This window comes from Ictidomys tridecemlineatus, chromosome X (assembly GCF_052094955.1).
Source record: "Ictidomys tridecemlineatus isolate mIctTri1 chromosome X, mIctTri1.hap1, whole genome shotgun sequence".
In the NCBI taxonomy this organism is placed as follows: domain Eukaryota; kingdom Metazoa; phylum Chordata; class Mammalia; order Rodentia; family Sciuridae; genus Ictidomys; species Ictidomys tridecemlineatus.
The window spans coordinates 15,748,028-15,766,879 of NC_135493.1; the positions used below are offsets into that span (position 1 = coordinate 15,748,028).

The 18,852-nt window shown below is 36.5% G+C and overlaps 1 protein-coding gene across 8 annotated transcripts in view; it reads left to right on the plus strand.

The window, feature by feature from the left end:
- Positions 1 to 18,852, plus strand: part of Arhgef6 (Rac/Cdc42 guanine nucleotide exchange factor 6) — a 110,357-nt gene that overhangs the window by 38,088 nt on the left and 53,417 nt on the right. For 7 of the 8 annotated variants that reach the window (XM_078034217.1, XM_078034216.1, XM_078034218.1 and 4 more), the window contains one exon: positions 7,999 to 8,069. In XM_078034217.1, coding sequence (XP_077890343.1) covers positions 7,999 to 8,069 — 71 coding nt within the window. Of the gene's footprint in view, positions 1 to 7,644; positions 7,668 to 7,998; positions 8,070 to 18,852 lie in introns of those variants that run through there. The other variant, XM_078034220.1, reaches the window with a different exon arrangement.

An 18,852-nucleotide genomic window follows, 5' to 3' on the forward strand; every position in this document is an offset into this window, starting at 1 on the left:
TATTGGGCCATTTATGAAGTTGAATTAGGAATATAACTGAAGAACTTCAGTGGTCTCCATGTGATTACTCTTGGGTCCAATGTGTGATACTGGGGTTGCTTGGATAGTCAGCAATTGAGACAAATTCATACATATAGCTTGACAGTACACAAACTTTTGTAATGCCTTAAAAGTTAAGCAAAGCAAGTCCAGAGCCATATAATCCTCACCCTATAGAGTGCTGTTACACCATTGCACTCTGTGATGTAGTAAATTTTCCCTTGGTATTGTAAGTTTCATATTCCACTGTAGCTCTTGTCTGTAGATAACTATGGCCAAAGCCCTATGGACAGCTTTGTTCTGCTCTTTGAGAGAAGACGGATTTCAAGGGGTGTATAACATAAAGAACAGCCCACCTAATACTATAGAAACTTAAGAAATAGAATATTTGAGCATAATACTCAAATATGCTTTCAGCATGAGCTTGAGGCTGAAGATAGGGTGTGTCTTTATGACCATGATTATAAAAACATCTCACCAAAGGGCTGGAGATGTAGCTGAGGGCATAGTACTTGTTGAACATGGTGAAAGCCCTGGGTTCATCCCCAGCACTACAAAAACAAACAACCAAACAAGAACAAAGATACAAACCTCTCAGCAAAAATGATGGAACCTGGACACTGATGACATCAAGAAGCCATTGTTACCAGTTATTCTTGCCTATCTCTAAATTTCTTATTATGTGAGGAAAACCCCTTATTTTAGCAGAAATATATTTTTCAAAGATCTTATTTATAAAAGTATATGTATTGAAAACTCAGTCATTATATAAGCCATAGAAGGGCCTTTACTCCTTTGTTTCATTTGAGTCAGATACATTGAAAATAAGAAAATTAGTCATTTATACAATTTCCTGTTCTTTTTAAAAAAGTAGTGGTAATCTATAAACTAATATGTTATTAATACAACAAAGAAATTTCTGCCAGTGCATGTATAACATCATAAATTATATCTTTTTTATTTTTGTCTTTGTTCTGTTACCTAGAAAGGCAAAGGGTTTTGTTAGGACTTTGCATTAAAAATTTTCCTGGAAAAAATTTTCTATGCCAGGAAAGCATTGAGACAAGTATGATTAGAGGAGATATTTTGAACAAATTCTATTTTCTCCTTCTAATTCTGTTAAGGGATCATTAAATCCTTCTAAAACATTAGTAGGCAAGTATAGATACCAATTGAGGGGATTATTAGGTACATGGTTAATTAAATTTGTATTAAAGCAGATTAAGAAATAATTCTTCCTGCTCATTATAAAACAAGGTTAGGGTTGAGCTTTATATTTCAACGTTCTGTTTTAATCCCTCAGGTGTATCACATAGATGCCCCATGTCCACAAAAATTGTTTATCACTATATTTCTTTTAGTTCTATCACCATCAACAAATACTAAGAATCTGGACATTAGCAAAAAAGAGGAAAGAATCAAAAGTGAATATTTCTTTACACTGACTGATTATTTTTCACTGATTGAATTAAATTGACCAATTTTTGTTCTTTTTAATTACAGATGACAGTAGAATGTATTTTGACATATCATACATACATGGAGTAAAACTTCCCATTCTTGTGGTCGTACATGACATGGAGTTACACTGGTCATGTACTCATATATGAACAGAGGAAAGTTATGTCTGATTCATTCTACGGTCTTCCCTAATCCCATTCCCCTTCCCTTCCCTTCATTCCCCCTTGTCTAATCCAATGAACTTCTATTCTCCTCTCCTCCACTTTTTTTTTGTGTTACCATCTGCATATTAGAGAAAACATTTGGCTTTTGGTTTTTTGGGACTGGCTTATTTCACTTAGCATAATAGTCTCTAGTTCCATCCATTTATCAGCAAATGCCAGAATTTCATTTCATTGTTGTTTCTGGCTGAATAATATTCTAGTGTGTGTGTGTGTGTGTGTGTGTGTGTGTGTGTGTATAAAATAAAGAAAATATGGTGTGTGTGTGTGTGTGTGTGTGTGTGTATGTGTATATATATATATATACACACATACACACACACCATATTTTCTTTATTATATATACATACACACACACACACTATATTTTCTTTATTCATTCATCTGTTGAAGGACACTTAGATTAGTTCCATAGCTTAGCTATTGTGAATGGAACTGCTGGGAATATTGATGTGGCTGTGTCACTGTAGTATGCTGATTTTAAGTCCTTTGGGTATATACTGAAGAGTGGGATAACTGAGTCAAATGGTGATTTCATTCTAGTTTTTCTGAGGAATCTCCATACTGCTTTCCATAGTGGTTGCACCAATTTGCAGTCCCACCAGCAATGTATGAGTTGAGCTTTACTCCCACACCCTCATCAACATTTATTGTTACTTGTATTTTTGGTAATTGCCATTTGGACTGAAGTGAAATGAAATCTCAGTGTAGTTTTAATTTGCATTTCTCCAATTGTTAGAGATGTTGAATATTTTCATATATTTGTTCTCTGATTTTTTTTTCTGTGAAATGTCTGTTCAGTTCCTTTGGCCATTTATTGATTGGGTTATTTATTTTTGGTGTTAAGTTTCTGAGTTTTTTACATATCCTAGAGATTTAATGCTGTATCTGAGGTACAGGTGGCAAAGATTTTCTTCCATTCTGTAGGCTCTCTCTTCACATTCTTGATTGTTTCCTTTGTTGTGAAGAAGCTTTTTAGTTTGATAACTCCCACTTGTTGATTCTTCATTTTACTTCTTTGTGCTTTAGGAGTCTTGTTGAGAAATTTGGTTCCTAAGCTGACATGATAAAGATTTGGGCTTACTTTTTCTTCTAGTAGGCACAGGGTCTCTTGTTTTATTCCTAAGTCCTTGATCCACTTTCAGTTGAGTTTTGTGCATTTTGTTACATAAGGATTTCCAGTTTTCCCAGTACCATTTGTTGAAGAGGCTTTTCTCCTATGAATGTTTCTGGCCTCTTTGTCTAGTATGAGATGACTGAATTTATGTAGGTTTGTCTCTGTGTCTTCTATTCTGTACCCTTGTTGACCAATCTTTTTATTGCCTTAGAAACACCATCAAATATTTATGTTTTCATGTTAGTTCTGATTAAGTCACTTTAAACTACCCCTAGGGACTGAATTTGTCTCTTCTCAACCTCCACATATTTATTCCTTCTTTGCATGTTGCTGAGCATGGATTTCAGAGAGAACTTCACATGGTGAGAGTAGTGAAAGGCGGGTGGGGAACAAAGGAAGTACAAAAAGGCCTTAAACTGTCACTGAGTTCATAGTGCTGGTGTTTTTTCTCTTTGCATCCCCCTCTTGAATTTTTTTATGAAGCCATTTATTTGCAAGAGCTGTGTTATTTTAGATTTCCCAAGTTTGTCCTTCCAAATTAGTCTTCCTTCTGTTCCTTGTGTTGATCCCTCTTCCTAGAGCAAGCCTGCAGAGAGAACTAGAAGTTCAGCATGGTGCTGAATGAAGAGTGGTGAGAACATACATCCTTGTCATGTTCCTAATCCCAGAGAAAGCATTCAGTATTCAGTCATTCACTGTTTTATAAAATGCTGGCTGAAGAAGGTTTTTTGTAGATGCCCTTTGTTGAGTTGAAGAAGTTTCTCTTTCTTCTTTTTTTTTTTTTTGGAGTTTGTTTTTCTTAAATGGGTGTTGAATTTTGTCAAGTGCTTTTTATGCATTGATTGATAATTATTATGTAATTTTTATTTTTAGACTTCTAAGGTCACAGGTTATATTGATTCTATTTTTTTTTTTTTTTTTGGTACTGGGGATTGAACTCAGGGCTGCTTAACCACTGAGCCACATCCCTATCCCTTTTTACTTTTTGAGACAGGATCTCAATAAGTTGCTTCAGGCCTTGCTAGGTTGCTGAGGCTGGCTTTGAACTTCACGATCTTCCTGCCTCAGCCTATGGAGCTGTTGGAATTACAGGCATGCACCACTGTGCCCAGCCTCTTTGATTGTTTTGAATATTTAACCAATCTTGCATCCATAGGATGAATCCTCTGGTATATAATTTTTAATACATTGTGGAACTCTATCTGCTAATATTTTGTTAAGTTTTTTTTTCCTTTTTTCTTTTGTATTTTATACTTGAGGGATGCTGGTCTGAAGTTTTTTTTTCTTTCTTTCATTTTTTGTACTGTCTTTGGGTTTGTTTCAGTCTAATAGAGACCTTCTCAAAAATGATTTTAGGGGCTGGGGCTGGGGCTCAGTGGTAGAGTGCTTGCCTAGCATTTGTGAGGCACTGGGTTCAATCCTCAGCACCACATATAAATAAGTAAAATAAAGGTCCATTGAAAAATTAAAAAAATTAAAAAATTATTTCAGAAGTAATCTCTTTATTATTTTCCACAAGAGATTTTATATAATTGATTTTGATTTTTCCTTAAACATTTGATAGAACTCTCCAGTGAAACTACATGTGCCTGGAAATATCTTTTTTAGAATTTTAATTTACAAATTTTATTTCTGTTGAGAGCCACAGCTGAAGCGGCCCCAGCAAACTTCCAGCTGATTGGCTCCTCTGCGGTGATGCTCATTGGGCTGTTTCCCCACCCTTTCAGACCATGGAGCTGCTCATTGGGGGACTCTTTTGGCTCTGCCCACGCAACCCAGCCAATCAGGCTCAAGAGCACGAGGAGTGGAGCTGTTGAGAGGCTCGTGAGAAGCCAGTGGTGGCAGTTGGGCTCTGAGGGAATTCCTGAAGAGCTCTTTTGGTACAGCGTGTGTGTTCTAAAAATAAAGTTCGTTTCTTTTGACAAGTGGCTGGTGAATTGTGCCCAGCCGGACTGCGGCACATTTCCTTAATATTTACAATTCTATTCAAATGATCTATTTCATATTGGGTAAGCTATAGTTTTGTTTTCTGAGGAATTGGTTTGTTTCATACAATTGTCAAATTTTATGTGTGTAGGGTTGCTCATAATATTCTTTTGTTTTTCTTTTGATAGCTCCTTGATCTGGAACAATATCCTCTGTTTCATTTCTGATTTTGGTAATTTGTGTTTTCTCTCTTTTTTCCTCTCAGTCATGCTAGAGGTTTGATAGTTTTATTGATTTTGAAAAATTTTATTGATCTTTTTAAAGCACCAATTCATTTTGCATCACGTTCACACACTGAGAATCTCTAAGACAGTCACTTCTTTCTTTTCAGTTTGTTTCTCCTCTATCCTACTTTTACATAGTTAACATTTTCTTTCAGTTGCATTACACATTCCTGTGGCCTTTCCTCTCCTCTTCTGTGTCTTGGCAGGTGCTCTATTATGTTTACCCTTCCTTTTGGCCTTGCTTCTGAAAGGTGACCACATCTTGCTGGTATTTCTAGGTTTCATTTTTTATTAAGACTGCTTTAAATAATAATTTCACAAGACAACTCTGAGTTCTAATTAGAACCATTATAGCTACATTGTAGAAATCTTGCCTAATAAAAAACCCAAATAATTTGATAGTTGCCAATTTTGAACACATCTAAGTGTGCAAGACCATAGTGTACTGGAAAGGCATGGTGATACCACACTAGGGTTTAGGTCCTGGCTATATTGCTTACAATCTAAAGAATAGCCAGAGTGACTCTTCATTGCTTAGGTCTAGTCCAATGAAGCCGTATAAGGTCACTAAGTGGATTGAAGGTAGATCTTGAAGTAGCATCAAGTTTTTAGAAACTGGTCATATCTACTGTCATCCCAGGGGAGTAACAAGTTGGCATTCATTGCTGTGTTTTTGACTTATTACCACCTTTCCCAGCTTAGCTGAGTTGGAAGACTTCAGTGTTCCATGTACACAAGTGCCTTGAGTATTGTCATTTTTGCAACTGTGTTTTAGGAATGCTCCCTGCCTAGAAATCTCCTTTCTTTCTTCTGTACTTCTCTGAATTCTAGCCACTCTCCAGGGCTAAATCAAGTAATCCCTGACCAGATTAAACTGATGGACACTCTGAACTCTAGTAGCATTTTCTGCCTATGCCATTGAGCTTTTTTGTTTGTTTGTTTGTTTGTTTGTTTGTTTTTTTGGAATCATTGGTTTGGGAACACAAGGTCTTGTCAAGACATTCCTGGGCTTCAGTCTTGGCTCTGCCATTTCTTAGCTGCATGACCTTAGGCAAGTGACTTTGCTTCCCTGAATCTTGATGGCCTCCTCTGTAAAATGAAAAATCATCTCTGCCTATCCCAGTTATTATAAAGATCAGATAAAATATCTTAAAAGCTATTAAGTGCCAACTAAATATTGTGGGGTTTTAATACAATAATAGTTAAAAATCAAGGTTAAATGAAAAAATATTCATGATATAATGATGTAATAAGAGAATTGTAGCACTATAGGTAAAGTAAGAAAGATTCACGTGTGTTTAAGTGTGTGTTCACAAACATGTACATTGAAAGAATAGAAGACACTCTTCAAAATGTTACTCTGAGTAATGGTTAGTTCTGGGTGATGGGATGATCACTGTTTTTCTCTGTATTTTGAATTTTTAAGGATGGGACTAGAATAGATTTATAAATTTAAAATATTATTTAAAAAAGAAAAATCAAAGTCTGATGGTATGTTGTTATTTTATTATTTATATTCCACCATATTTTGGAAAGGCTTTAAAGTAGCATATAATATAGTAAGATAAAACTGAAATGTAAGACAAAAAGAAACAAAAGAGAAAATACAGATAGGGAGATGATATGTAGTGACACTTTTAAATATTTGATATTAACTATCTTGTGTTTTTTTAAAGAATGTTTTCGTCAGTCATAAATTAATAGGTAAGATTAACTTTGTAAAATAAAGGCAGCATTTTACAATATAATGTAATCAAATTAAAATGATGCACAAAAATGACTGGGGCTGTGGCTCAGTGGTAAAGCACTTGCCTAGCATGGGTAAGGCACTGGGTTCCATCTTCAGCACCACATAAAAATAAATAAATAAAAATAAGGGTATTGTATCCACTAGAACTAAAAAAAATAAGAAATTAAGAAATGATGTACAAAAGAATTTTCTGGTAGTTTTGAGTGAATTAAAAATTCTAGTTTTTTTTGCATCACTATTCTCATTACACATATACAGCACAATTTTTCATATCTCTGTATATAAAGTATGTTGACACTAATTCATGTCTTCATACATGTACTTTGGATAATGATGTCTCTGGTTATTTTATTGTTGGGACAGTAAACATCTCCAAGAAGGCATGGTTGCTATTGATTATATTATATTATACTCATAATATGCAAGTTACAAATATACATTTGATTAGTGTTGAGTTTTCATGTCTTTTTTTTTTCTCCTTGGTACTGGGGATTGAAGTCAGGGACACTCAACCACTGAGCCACATCCCCAGCCCTATTTTGTATTTTATTTAGAGACAGGGTCTCACTCCATTGCTTAGCACCTCACCATTACTGAACTCGTGATCCTCTTGCCTCAGCCTCCCATGCTGCTGGGATTACAGGCATGCGCCACCATACCTGGCTCATATCTGTTTTTTTTTTTGTTTGTTTGTTTTAAGAAGAGAGAGAGAGAGAGAGAGAGAGAGAGAGAGAGAGAGAGAGAGAGAGAGAGAGAGAGAGAGAGAGAGGATTTTTTAATATTTATTTTTTAGTTTTCGGTGGACACAACATCTTTATTTTACTTGTATGTGGTGATGAGGATTGAACCCAGTGCCCTGCGCATGCCAGGTGAGTGCGTTACCGCTTGAGCCACATTCCCAGCCCTCATATCTATTTTTAATAAGTTTAATGGAGAGGCAAACTAGAGTAATGAAATTCAAATTGGGAGTGATATTCTTGCCCAAACTCTGCCATTAATTATGCTTAACTCCTTGGCTTATTCTACCTTGCAAGTTGAATGGCTTAAACCATTTATAGTTTAGTAAAGTTGTAGTTTTATTTATTTAGGAATGTATATTTCCCTTAGTATTTCCACTAAGAATAATTATAGTATGTTAGTTGATCTATGTTATTTCGCTGAGTTGTTGGATATTAACATAATTTAATTTTTTTTTCACAGAGAGACCTCTCTCTCCCAAGGCTGTCAAAGGATTTGAAACTGCTCCACTTACCAAGAATTATTATACTGTGGTGAGTGTTCAGATGATGAGCAAAAATTTTCTTGACTCTGTGTGGAAACTTTCTACTTGTCAAACCATTGATGTTTTCAGGTGACACAAAGGAAAAACTGGATAAAGTTGTATCATAAGGTTCCAGTGCCATTTGCATTACCACATTGCTCTTCTACTTGTAGGACTCTTATGGATGTCTGGAAGTTCTACATACATGGTACTAAACAATTCAAGGGTAGCGCAAAGAGTGAGGTCTGTTAAATACCAGTGAAAGAGAAATTGGTTCATACATAAGTATTATGGAGAAATTCAGCAGTTAGACAAAGTCTTTCCAGATATCAAGAAGGTGATTTCCCAAGTTTCTCTATTGCTGTACGTTTTAAGTGATTATGTTCTGTAAATTTTACTTTAGAATCAATCAATCCATTATATCCTCTGGAATATTATCAACTCTATTCTTGAGGAGAGCCTTAAGGAAGACTACTCTTTGGCACAGAGGGAAGAATGAAACAGCTCTGGCTTGAACACAGATATATCAAACTTTATTAGCTATAAATAGGGCATGTGCAATACTCAAAATAAGTTCCTGTTTGAAAAGAAATCACATCATTCTCCTTAATCTACTCTCTGCTTGCCTTCATGCCTCCTTTTCTGACTTGGCTCAGTCACTAATGAAAAGGCCAAGTCATCATCACTCTAAGTTGCCCTGTCTGGTTGCCTCCCTCCAACCTCTGCTGAAACACAGCTTCAGTTTTTACTCAGTGTTTTCTGTGAATTTGTACTGCATGCTCATTTCATTTTGTGCATGGAAAAGAAGTTTTTAATCATCTCTATATAGGTATGTGAATGTCATTTGGTTTCCAAAAATTGAATTTCACTCTTCAATGGATTTGTTCCATACTGGTGACATAAGCAGTAGGTAATGAGAAAACTTAAGACAGGAACTTTATAGGTAACATGGACAGTAATCATAAGGAAACTATTTTGTCAATATTTTTTTTTCTCTAAAATTTCTGAGGAAAAAAATGTATGACTCAGCAAAGCTGGGTTCCTTCATCCCTTTCTTCCTGATCACTTTTTTACTGGTCCAGGTGACCTCTAATAATTTAATTTTTAAGGAAAGAAGACAGTTGAGTGATAGATGAAAATGTTACCATAGTTTCTTCTCTAGAGATCTGGAGCATACTATAAGTCTGCTTGCAATTTCTCTCTTTGTCTGCTGGTTCCACCAGTTCAAACTGTTGTTAGGGGTCTGGGGTATAGCTCAGTGGTAGAGTGTTTACCTAGCATGCACAAGGCCCTGGATTTTATCACCTACACTGAGAAAAAAAATGTAGGGATTACCTGACAGATTACCTGGCAGATTAACTTCTGTGGTTTTTATGGGCTTTATGTAAATCCTATACATATATTTTATAGAAACTACAGTTTATATAACCTACCTCTTATTGGAAAATATGTGCATTGTTTCTAGTTCCTTTATACTATAAACAATTTTGCAGTGAACATCTTATATATACAACTTTATCAAAGCATATCAAGATATGTAGGGTAAATTCTTAGAAGGCAAATTATTTGTTTGAAAGATATATATGTTCTTAAAACTTATTGATGGATATTGTCTCAAATCGCAAGCTTAATGAAGAGAATAGAAAGTCTTGGCCAATTTATAATGACTTATGAAGGAAATAGAGAACTTTCGAATTAATATTGTTAAATTATTGACTAGAGGCCAGTTGGTCATGTTGTAACTATATATGGATGTGAAGAGATTTTAGTTGGTGTTGTTTTACAATGTACATTTCTTTGGCTTTGAGTGTTTATACACATTTTTAGTGGTGCTTAACTCAACATAAGTTCTCAGTGTTGTGATTGCCTTCTTTATTTGAATTGAATGCCTGAAACAAATTTTAAAAATACTGTCCCATCAAAGCTGGGCACAGTGGTGCATGCCTGTAATCTTAGCGGCTCAGGAGACTGAGGCAGGACGATAGCACGTTCCGAGCTAACTTCAGCAAAACCAAGGTGCTAAGCATTTCAGTGAGACACTGTCTCTAAATAAAATACAAAATGGGGCTGGGGAGGTGGCTCAGAGGTTGAGTTCCCCTGAGTTCAATCCCCAGTACCCCCTACCAAATACTGTCTCATCTATAGGATTTGGAGAAGTGGAAAGTCACATTCACCACATGAAAGATGTCTCCATCTGATCTTATATTAACTCTTCTTCCCACTAAGAGTCATTAATTGTGTAGCTTTCCTGTTGCTAGATCTATAAAACTACAAGTGACTGATTTTTACTCAATTTCAAAAACAACTTTTATGATTATTTGACCTATTACATAAAAAATTGTTATTAAATATCAGACAGTACAGGAGAAGTCTAAAGAAGAAAATAGATACACCTGTAGTCCCCACCACTTAAAAATGATCAGTATTAACATGTGAGAGAATCTCATGTCAAACTTTTTATGAAAGGCATATGTTATATGCATATATATGTATATATATACATATATATAGTGGGATACATGTGTGCATATGGTATATGTCTGTATCTTTTTAAAAATAAAAATAGGTACTATGTATTCTTCATTATTTCCCCTTCAAGGAGATTTTTCTATCCCCACACTCCCCTAGTACTTATCTCTGACCAGACCCATTATTATTTATTTATTTTAGATATACATGACAGTAGAATGTATTTTGACATATCATACATACATGGAGTATAACTTCTCATTCTTGTGGTTGTACATGATGTGGAGTTTCACTGATTGTGTGTTCACATATGAACATAGGAAAGTTATGTCTGATTTTATTCTACTGTCTTTCCCATTCCCAGCCCCACTTCCTTCCCTTCATTCAGACCCATTTTTGTGTTCTTACATTCGAAGAATTTTTGCTAGTCCAAGCTCCCTTTATACTTCTATGTATTGTCAAATTCTCCAAAGGGCGGGGGATGGAGAGAGAGACAGAGAGATAGAGAAAAATAGAGAGAGAGGAGGAAATATGAGTAGGGAGATTTCCTGTAAGAAATTGGCTTATGTGTCTATGGAGGCTGAGAAATCCCATGACCTGCTGTCTGCATGCTGGAGAGCCAGGAGAGCCAGTACTATAATTCAGTCTTGAGTCTTAAGGTCTGATATGACCAGACAGCTGACAGTGTGAGTTTCATTTTAAGGACAAGAAAAGACCAATGTTCCAGTTCTAATAGTTTGGTAGAGAACAAGTTTTCCCTTCCTTTACCTTTGTGTTCTATGTAGGCCTTCAGTGGATTGGATGATGGCCACCTACATTGGGGAGGCAATCTTATCCCAGAAACTTCCTCAAAGGCATATGCAGAAATAATGTTTAGCTAAATACTATATCTGGGCACCCCAGGATCCAGTCAAGTTGACATGTAAAATTAGCCATGAATTTCTGTAAACTTGGGCAGGGTAGAGAGTTCTTGGAATTTGAAAATCAACAGTTTTCTCCCCAATTTTCAAATTTCCAGGGAATTGTTAGCTGATTTCAGCCCCACTTAAACCTCGATGCAATTCTGGTGTCATATCAATTTTGAAATGTTAAGAAGTTCTTCATTGTAACCAAGATGGAGTTAGGCACCCATCTTAGACCCATACCTGCCATGGGACATGTTTAATGTGTATAATTGAGGCTTTTCTACCAGCAGCCTGTTGTTTTGAATGGGAACTTAGCATCCATTAAGAATGTGGCACTGCAGAGGAAGACTTAGCTGCACCTGACCTTGGTTTCTTCATTGTCCTCAAACTTTTCTGCCATATGTTATACTTTTCTTATCATTGAAAAAAATTCATTTTCTTATTTATATATTTTTTTCTAATAGTCTTCATATTGGCTTTCTTTGCCCATTGAAACTTGATGTTATGTGCCAGGAAGGATTAAAAAGCAAAGAACAGGAGCCAGGTGTGGTGATCCCAGTTGCTTGGGAGGCTGAAATAGGAGGATTGTGAGTTTAAAGCCAGCCTCAGCAAAAGTGAGGCGCTAAGCAACTCAGTGAGACCCTGTCTAATAAAATACAAAATAGAGCTGGGGATGTGGCTCAGTGCTCAAGTGCCCTTGAGTTAAATCCCCAATACCAAAAGAAAAAAAAAAGCAAAGAACAGAAAAAGGAATCTATGCAGCCTAATTGCTAGACTGTACATAGGCCTTGGCACCCATAGTCTCATTTAGGAAGGTAGGACTGACATGATAGCTTTAGCCACAGAACAGAGAATGATGTCATAAGATGGGTATCTCAAAATGTGGTTGGGGATGTTTTGCATCAGAAGCGCTCAGGAAGCTTGCTACAACTACACACAGATGGGCCCATAGATGACTTGCTACATTAGAATCTCTGGACATAAATCCCATGAATTGAATTTTTAAGCAACTTATCCTGTCTGTTTCACAACCCCCTTCCCTCCCCACAGGTGATTTTGGTGCTTACTTAAAGTAAAATATGAGAATCAGTAGGGGAAAGGGAATGGAGGAGGTAGTATTCAAGATGTGTCTAAGAAGAAAATCAGAGCTTATATAAGCAGAGAAAAACTGAAAGGGAATTCAGACAGGAAGAACTATATGAGCAAAGTTCACCAGGCAAGAATGTATATGCCTGCAATTCATCCCTGTAGGTCATAGAGTTGACCATACTCTCTTCTTCCCCCATCAAAATATCCCTTGGAACTATTGCAGCACACTGTAACAAAGCTGTCTTTTGTGGTATCACAAAGGCTATATGCACAGTTTTCAACTTTGGGAATGAGCTTCTATCTGCAGAGTGAGATATGCTATCTCTGTACATTCAAGTAAGATCCAGTATTATTTATTTTGTTCTGACTTTCTTTCATTTTATATAACTTACAGTTAATGCCTAAAGGGCATGTCTCACAGAACCGACATGCAGTAGGAAAGGTGGGAGGAAGTCTGTGGCATTTAAAATAAAATATCCTAGGAAGCCTCCTGTAACTCTTGCTCTAGCCTCCTACCTGCTTACCCTCATTTTCTCTCCCATCTCTCCACCCACTTGCTCCCACCCTGAATTTTCTCTACCTTTCTAGTGCTTATCCACTCTTTTTATTCTGCTAGTCTAAATGACCTTACACAGCTCTCCATTAATTTTATTTTCTATATCCTCTGTTATGGTTTGGATTTGGACTGTTGCCCAAAGGCTCATGTGTTGAAGGCTTGGTCTCAAGTGCAGTGATGTTTAGAAATAGGGATTTGGGGAAGTGATTGGATCATGAAGACTTTGATTTCATCAAGTGGATTAATCCACTGATGGATTTATAATTTGAATGGACATTTGGAGGTGCTGGAAACTATAGGAGATAGGACATGGTTGAAAGCAGTGATTCCCTGGAGGCTTGCTCTTAGGAACTATATCTTGTTCCTGGCCATTTCCTCTCTCTTTTGCTTCCTGGCCACCATGAGGTGAGCAGCTCTGCTCCATCACACCCTCTCTGCCATGATGTTCTGCCTCACCACAGGCCCATAGCAACAGAGATAGGTGAGCATGGACTGAAATCTCTGAAACTGTGAGTCAAAAAGAACCTTCCTCCTCTAGGTTCTTTTTTTTTTCCAGGTATTTTATCACAATGACCAAAATCTGACTCACATCCCCTATTTTTTTTAACCTAACCTCTTCCTGTCTTATTCCTCCATATATCTCTTCCATCTAAATGCTGCAGGTAGAAGAAGTAACAAAATTTTGTGGAGTTGGTGAGTCTGTCTCCAGATACTGAAGGATAGTGCTGCATGTTTTGTGAAAGCTGATGACCTGGTGGTGTAAAATGAATTCCTACTCTTGAAGGTAGACAGATAGTTCCACTGGTATAGAAATCGAATATGACCCTAATACAGCAATATATTGCCTTTTGCAGTTGCAAAGTACTTTACCAATATTAACTCATTCTTAGGGGCATCATAATTATCTCAAAGTAAAACAACATTGTTTTACTTTGATTTCAGGTCTCCTGAGACCATTATATTCTTCTTTTATCATGGGACATGTCTCAAAATATATTTTCAGACATGGTTTGTGCATTTTAAACCCTTAAAACAATTTCTTTGTACTTATATGACTCCTTCCTTTTAGAAACCATAGTTATAGAGATGAACTGACTCTACAGCCTTTATAGGAAATGTAGGAAATTTATTTTACTGGAAAATCAATAGCTGAGAATGGACGTACAAAAGGCTTCCACCTCTTTTTTGTGGCTTCTCACCACCTGATTTCTTCTCGATTCAGGCAAAGGTTAGTTGAGCAACATGATGGGCAAAGGCAGTGTCTGGGCAGTCTATTTTAGTTAAGTTTGAATGGATTTTGTCTCGATCAAATTGTACTTCTCTGAAGTTGGTTGGCCTGCCAAACTCCTTGCCTTCTGACTCACCACTGAGACCTTCTGTTGGGAAACACACAGCCTTTTCTGTCTGCTTCCCTTCTTATCCTTTCATATTACATGCCCTGTGGCCTGAAAAATAACCAGTCTCAGAAGTTCATCAGTCAGTCTTTTGAGATTGAAGAAAGCAGTAAATGTCTAAGTGAATTTGGGAAAGAATCTCAAGCATCCACCCTGATGGGCATTTCTGCTAATCAAAACATGGCAAGGACAGTTCTATTTAATATACTACCATCTATATATAGTTTGGGAGACATAATTGGTGACAAAACTTATTAACTACCTTTGTCCCTTTAGTTTTATGAAGCCAGCGTCTTGCCACCCTCAAAACTTGCAGTAATGTGAGTTTAATGTATATTTCTGTTTAGCTTTCTAGATTTCACTGAAAGGCAGCAGGAAGTATCTGTCTGTCTCCCTTGCCTTTGTCTTTTGTTTGTCCCATCCCAGTGGTTCCAGTAGAGATGGCACTCCTAGAATACATGCTGCCCCACCTAACAAATGAACCCTTGGGAGCAGAACAGTTGGCACCTTTCTTGAAAAATCTTAGCAATTTCATGTAAAAGAGTCCCAGATGCTAGGACTTAAAAAATGAAATTATAAAGCTATTTCATTGTGGGAGATGGAGGTTGCATTGCATCAATCATGGAGTTAAAGGAATGTTTAGTTTTTTCAAAATCAAATTTTATGATGAAAATATCTTTATTTTTCTCCCCCCTCCTTCCTTCTCTCCCTCTGTCCTTTCCTTTCCTTTCCTTTCCCTTCCTTCCTTCCTTCCTTCCTTCCTTCCTTCCTTCCTTCCTTCCTTCCTCCCTCCCTCCCTCCCTCCCTCCCTCCCTCCCTCCCTCCTTCCTTCCTTCCTTCCTTCCTTCCTTCCTTCCTTCCTTCCTTCCTTCCTTCCTTCCTGATTGAACCCAGGTGCACTCTACCACAGAGTTACACCTTCAGCCCTTTTTATTTTCTATTGAAACAGGGCCTTGCTAAGTTACTGAAACTGGCCTGGAACCTTTGATCCTCCTGCCTCAGTCTCCAGAATTGCTGGGATTATAGGTGTGCACCATCACACCTGGCATATCCATAATTTTTCTAATTTAAGAATTTCCTCCAGCAGAACACATGCCTAGCATGTACAAGGCCCTAGGTTCGATCCTCAGCACTGCAAAAAAAATAAATAATTTAAGAAAGAAAGAAGAAAAAATTCCCTTCAGGCATTGAGTGTTCTATTTTGTTTTTCTTTATTTCAATAGACTCTATAATTCATGTGGTGTGATTGTTATAGACAACAGTGCTTGAAGGGAGAGTGAAGGAGATGGCTTATTACCAGACGCAGTCATTTTAGAAAAACATATGGACAAAAATATGATGAGAAGATTTAATTCCCCCTTGAAAATAAGAAGGAAGGCATGACACCATCATTTTTGACTCCCAATACAAACACTATAGACGACCAAATATTTTTTTTTTAAATAAAGCCATCTGTATGTGAGTCTAGCCCCCTCCTTTTCTTGTAAGAATATAGTACTGTTGAATTCTAGGACAGTTCTATCCATTTCTTTTAAATTTTTTTTTTTTTAGTTGTAGCTGGACACAATAACTCTGTGTTGTTTATTTGTTTACGTTGTGCTGAGGATCGAACCCAGTGCCCAACACATGCTAAGAAAGCGCCCTACCACTGAGCCACAACCTCAGCCCCAGTTCTATCCATTTCTATGAATAAGAAAATGAATATTAGGGCTGAACATGACTATAAGTGGTTGTTTTTGAAGTACTGCAATAAACAGCAGCTGAGCTGGGCAGAGAGCTATGAAGATGGGCAAACTTGAACTTCAGACATCACACAACACTGGAAAAGGACTTGGAATCAGAGAAGAACCAGAATTTTTATTAATAGATGGAAAATCAGTGCTTTGAGTGTTTGTTTGTTTTTTTGTTTTTGATAATGGCTTCATTGAGATATCATTCACATACCATAAAATTCAACATTTTAAGAGTACCACTCACTGTTTTTATTATATTCACAGAGATGTACAATGAAGAACACTATCTCAGTTAATTTTATAACATTGTCATTACTCCAAGAGGAAACCTATTAGCAATCCCCAATTTCCCCATCCTGACAGCTTTTTATCTATTTTCTGTCTCTCTGGATTTTGCCTTTTCTGGAAGCTTCATATAAATGGAATTATATAATATGTAGTATTTTATGTCTGGCTTTGTAGCATAATTATTTTCAAGTTTCATCCATATTGTAGCATATATTAGTATTTCTTTATTTTTTTATGGATGAATGATATTCTGTTGCATGGATGTACCATGGTTTGTTTATCCATTTATCAGCTGATGGACCTTTGTGTTGCTTCCAATTTGGAGTTATTATTACTCATGCTGCTATGAACATTTGTGTGCGATTGTTTTTTGGTAGGGCATATGTTTTCATTTCTTTAGGAGTAGAATTGCTGGGTTATATAGTAACTCTTTGTTTGGCTTTTTGGTTTATGGCTAAATTGTTTTTCTGGTAGCTGGACTGTTTTACATTCTTACAAGCAATGTACATATGTTCTAGCTTCCCCACATCCTCACCAACACTTTCTGTTGTCTGTTTTTTAAAGTTTTATTACACCACCCTAGTAAGTGCAAAGTAGTATCTGATTGTGGTTTTGATTACAATTTTTCTAACATTTAATGATGTTGAATATACTTAATGGCCATTTGTAAATCTTTGGAGAAATGTCTATTCATATCCTTTGCCAACCTCTAATTGATTATTTTTGTTTTTTTTGGCTATAAGAGTTCTATATATATTCTAGATACTAGACTTTTAACATAGATATGATTTGAAAATATTTCTTTCATTCTGTAAGTTTTCTTTTTACTTTCTTGAAAAATTTTCAATTTTCATGGATTCCAATTTACCTATTTTTTTCTTTTGTTGCTAATCCTTTTGGTATTGTCCAACAATCTGTTGCCAAATGCAAGCTCATGAAGATTTCCTCCTCTGTTTAAGACTTTTGTAGATTTAACTTTTTTTTTTTTTTTTGAGATACTAAGGATTGAACTCAGAAGCACTCTACCACAGAGCTACATCCCCAACCGTTTTTGTTTGGTGTTTTGAGACAGGGTCTAAGTAAGTTGCCCAGGTTGGCCTCAAACTTGCTATCTTCCTGACTTAGCCTTCTGAGTAACTGGGATTATAAATGTGCACCACTGTGCCTGGCTATAGATTTAACTTTGAAATCTAATTGAATTTTTTATATATATAAATGATGTGAGGTGGGGATGCAAATTCTTTATTTTACATTTGGATATCCTGTTTTCCAAGCACCATTTGTTAAAAACATGGTTCTTTTCCCATTGAGTGGTTTTGATATCCTTGTCAAAAATCAATTGACCAGGGCTGGGACTGTGGCTCAGTGGTAGAGTGCTCGCTTAGCATGCATGAGGCCCTGGGTTCAAACCTCAGCACCACATAAATGTAAAATAAATTTAAAAAAAAATCAATTGACCAAAGATGTTTGGTTTCATTTCTAGAATTGCAATTGTTCTCTATTGATCTATAGATCTACCTTTATGTCAGTACTACACAATCTTTTAAAAACTATTTTATCTTTAGATTGACAGATAAATAATATTTATCATGTACAACATGAAGCTTTGAAGTACATGTATATTGTGGAATGACTATATCCAGCTAATTAACATATGCATTACCTAACATAATTTGGTGAGAACACTTAAACATCTACTCTCTTAACATTTTCCAAGAAAACCTTATGCTGTTATTAGCTGTAGTAATCATATTGTGCCATAAATCTCTTGAACTTATTCCTTCTATCTAATAGGAATTCCACACTCTTTGATCACCATCACCTTAACTCTTCTCCTACAACTGTCCTAGCCCTTGGCAACCACCAGGGGGTTCAACTAGATTCCACATATAAGGAGATGATGCAGTTATTAGTTTTTCTGTGCCAGGCTTAGTCCACTTAATATGATGTCCTCCAGGTTCTTCCATGTCATTACAAATGGCAAGATTTCCTCTTTTTAAAGGATGGAACAGAAATGGATGACATTAGAGCTGTTTATGCTAAGTGAAGTTAGCCAATCCCCCCCCCCCCAAAAAAAAGCAAATGCAGAATGTGTTCTCTGATATAAGGGGGGTGATTCAAAATGGGGTAGGGAGGAAGAGCATGAGAAGAAACTTACCTCTAGATAGGGAAGAGAGGTGGGAGGGAAAGGGAGGGAGAAGGGGAATTGCACAGAAGATGGAAGGAGACCCTCATTGTTATACAGAATATAGGTATGATGATGTGAGGGGGAAAAAAAGAAATGTGTCACATTAGATTGGATAGGGAGAAGTGATGGGAGGGGAGGGGAGGGGAAGGGGGGATAGGAAGGGCAGCAGAA